The 2,797-nt window shown below is 36.3% G+C and overlaps 1 protein-coding gene across 1 annotated transcript in view; it reads right to left on the reverse strand.

Annotated features, from left to right (window-relative positions):
• Positions 1-1,330: 1,330 nt before the first annotated feature.
• The window catches only part of ACTR6 (ARP6 actin related protein 6 homolog), a 23,335-nt gene continuing 21,868 nt past the window's right edge, over positions 1,331-2,797 (reverse strand). The window contains exon 11 of the mRNA XM_012814167.2: positions 1,331-1,745. Within this exon, the coding sequence (XP_012669621.1) occupies positions 1,616-1,745 (130 nt within the window). The 3' untranslated portion in view covers positions 1,331-1,615. The remainder of the gene's footprint in view (positions 1,746-2,797) is intronic.

Raw genomic sequence — 2,797 nt, forward strand, 5'->3', positions numbered from 1 at the left:
CACAGCAACCTCCAACTCCTGGGCTCAAGCGAGTCTCCTGCCTCTGCCTCCCAAGTAGCTGGGACCACAGGCGCCTGCCACAACGCCCGGCTGTTTTTGGTTGCAGCTGTCATTGTTGTCCGGCGGGCCCAGGCTGGATTCAAACCCACCACCTTAGGTGTATGTGGCTGGCACCCTAGCCACTTGAGCCACAGGCGCCGAGCCGAGCAAAGCCTTTTAAATGAGGAATTGCCTTTTACCTTCAGCTACTTCACCTCAAAATTCAAACACTACTTACACTATTTGCTTGCAAAAACTTTTTATGCCCCCTGATTACATGCTAGTAACTAGGTAGCACACAAATACATGATAACCAGTCCAGGTTTAGGAAGGGCTGAGCCAGCACTAACCAACACAATCCAAATATAACTGGACAGATCTTTCATTCTGTCCAGCATCCATCATTTCACTTCCATTGTCCTTTGGAGAAACTATCTTCTTTCAGTTTAGGCCATCTTAGCAGGATTGTCAAACCCTCTCTAGCCATACGGAAGATGCATGATCCTAATTGAGCTGAAAAGACTGAACAATTTGATTCATGAGTATAACATTATAAGACACAAAATATAGGAGCTGAGATATTTTGACGGCAGGGCTCTAGAAAGTCTGCCCCTAAGTTTCTATAACCTAAATTCCTAGGTTACTCTGGACTTTTTCCTTCCTAAGGCTGCTGATTCAGCTTTTCTTGGATTTTGTAAGCTATCCTCTGTCATGCTGATAGATTTTGTTTTGCTGGCCCAAATGAATTTCTATTGCTTACAATCAAAAAAGTCCACCTGATGTATTCATTGATGTCACTGCACTCTTTAAATTGGAAAGCTGGAGCCTTTAACACCTTAGTATGTTTACAGGAGAATAGATCATAAAGAGTTTTAAAACAAAATACTAAGATGTGTATCAAGAGTTCTTGAAAAACCCTGAACTAACTTCAAATTTCTTTTCATCCTAAAATATAGTATAGTACTTTTATGAGTGAAATAATACATTTCTGCCAACATAGTAGTAACAAAAAACACTTTATTAAATTAGCTTTAGTCTCCACCTTTTCAAACATATTCTAAGTAAAAATTAAACATTTTTTAATATATGTATAAGATTAGTCCTTCCAACTTTAATATGTATAAATAACACTTTTTAAATACTTATTTCTAAAAGAGAGAAGAAACAGTCATCACCCTGAAAACACTTTAACCAATTCCTAGTCACAGTCACACACAACTACCTTCTAAGGAAAACTAAGCAGTGAGACAGCAAAGATTGTGCTTTCAGCTATGAAGAATTCAACTTAAAATGCATTTACTCTTTCATCTTCTAATGAAAAACAAACCCACTCTCAGAAACAGCATAAACACTATCACGGCAGGCTAGCTCCTAAAGCAAAGAAAGGGCTGAGTTACATTTTATAGTAATTACCTAGCTAAGAAGCCTTTGAAAATTCACAAGAAACTGAAGGATTTACATAAACTCAAGGCTTTATCATAGGATGAAAGGAACACAGTTCCTTAACCTCTTTTAAAAGGAAGATTGAAATTAAACCTTTCAATCACAAATCAAGACTTTCATTCAGAAATGTTTCTTAAATATCAAATTTCTCTTCACAGACACTGTGCCCATTTTCTTCATAATCTTCTCTTGTTACCACCATATCTTCAAAATCATCATTCTCTGATATCAATTTTCCACCTTCCCATGCATAAGTAATAGGGCTGAAAATAAAGGTAAAATAAATGAATTTAGATGCTTTTATAGAACAGTGGAAATCTCTGAGAACATTAATTACTAGCTGAAATATTCCAAGCTCTACCCAATGTCATTTAACAGAAAAATCATTTAAGGCATAAAATAAGCACACTTCTCACACAAACAGAGCAAACTCAAAAGGAAAGGAACCTTGGTCACAGAAAGTGTTCATTTTTCCCTCTGCCCTGAATTTTGGGGCCCTCTACTTCTAATGAAATAAAAAAAACAAGAATATAAGCAAAAGACCAAAAGCCGACTAAGCAGGAAAACATCATTATAACTGAGTCTAAGTTGTGTGTGTGGTAAGAATACATCATCTCCTTAGTCCTCAAAGCAATCCTTGAAGTACCCATTATAACACCCATTTTACAGATTTGGTAAATGAGGTTTAGAGACAAACAGGATTAAACCCAGAACTCTTTTCACAGTCTGTGCTTTTGCTGCTGTACTTTGTTGTGTTTAATAAATGAAACATTTAGAAAACACAGTACAATATGAAAAATTACATGGTGGGACACGGACAATGGGTAAAACTCGAGGAGCTAGAACATTTAGTTTGGTTTTGCTCTGTACAACTAAGGTATGCTTCGTGTTATGACACAGTTCTAATTCTAGTGTTCCTCTCCCCCAAGCCAGAGGGGTAAATCTGAAAAAGGTAAAGAAAAAAGTTAATCAGTGTTTTCTTTATTGTATTTCCATTAATTTTTCATAAAGACTTATATCCAAATGTATTTAAAAATTACATACAAAAGCACATACATAATAAACTTTGTTTTATTCAGTAATTTTATTCAGTAATCCTGAATGCTCAAATTACAGGTGAGAGCTACCACACCCAGCCAGGAGCAGGTTTTTTCCATACGAACTCCTGATTCAAGGTAAGAGACTGGGTTTTAATCTGGTCACGACTAGTTCGTCATAAGGTATTTGCCAGTCATGAACCCTTGTTTTTTATTTACAAATTACAAATTAAGAATGTTGAACAAAACATTCTCAAACAGGGTATAACAGTTTTGAA

This window comes from Otolemur garnettii, unplaced genomic scaffold (genome assembly GCF_000181295.1).
Source record: "Otolemur garnettii isolate 467f Iridium unplaced genomic scaffold, OtoGar3 scaffold00007, whole genome shotgun sequence".
Taxonomy (NCBI): domain Eukaryota; kingdom Metazoa; phylum Chordata; class Mammalia; order Primates; family Galagidae; genus Otolemur; species Otolemur garnettii.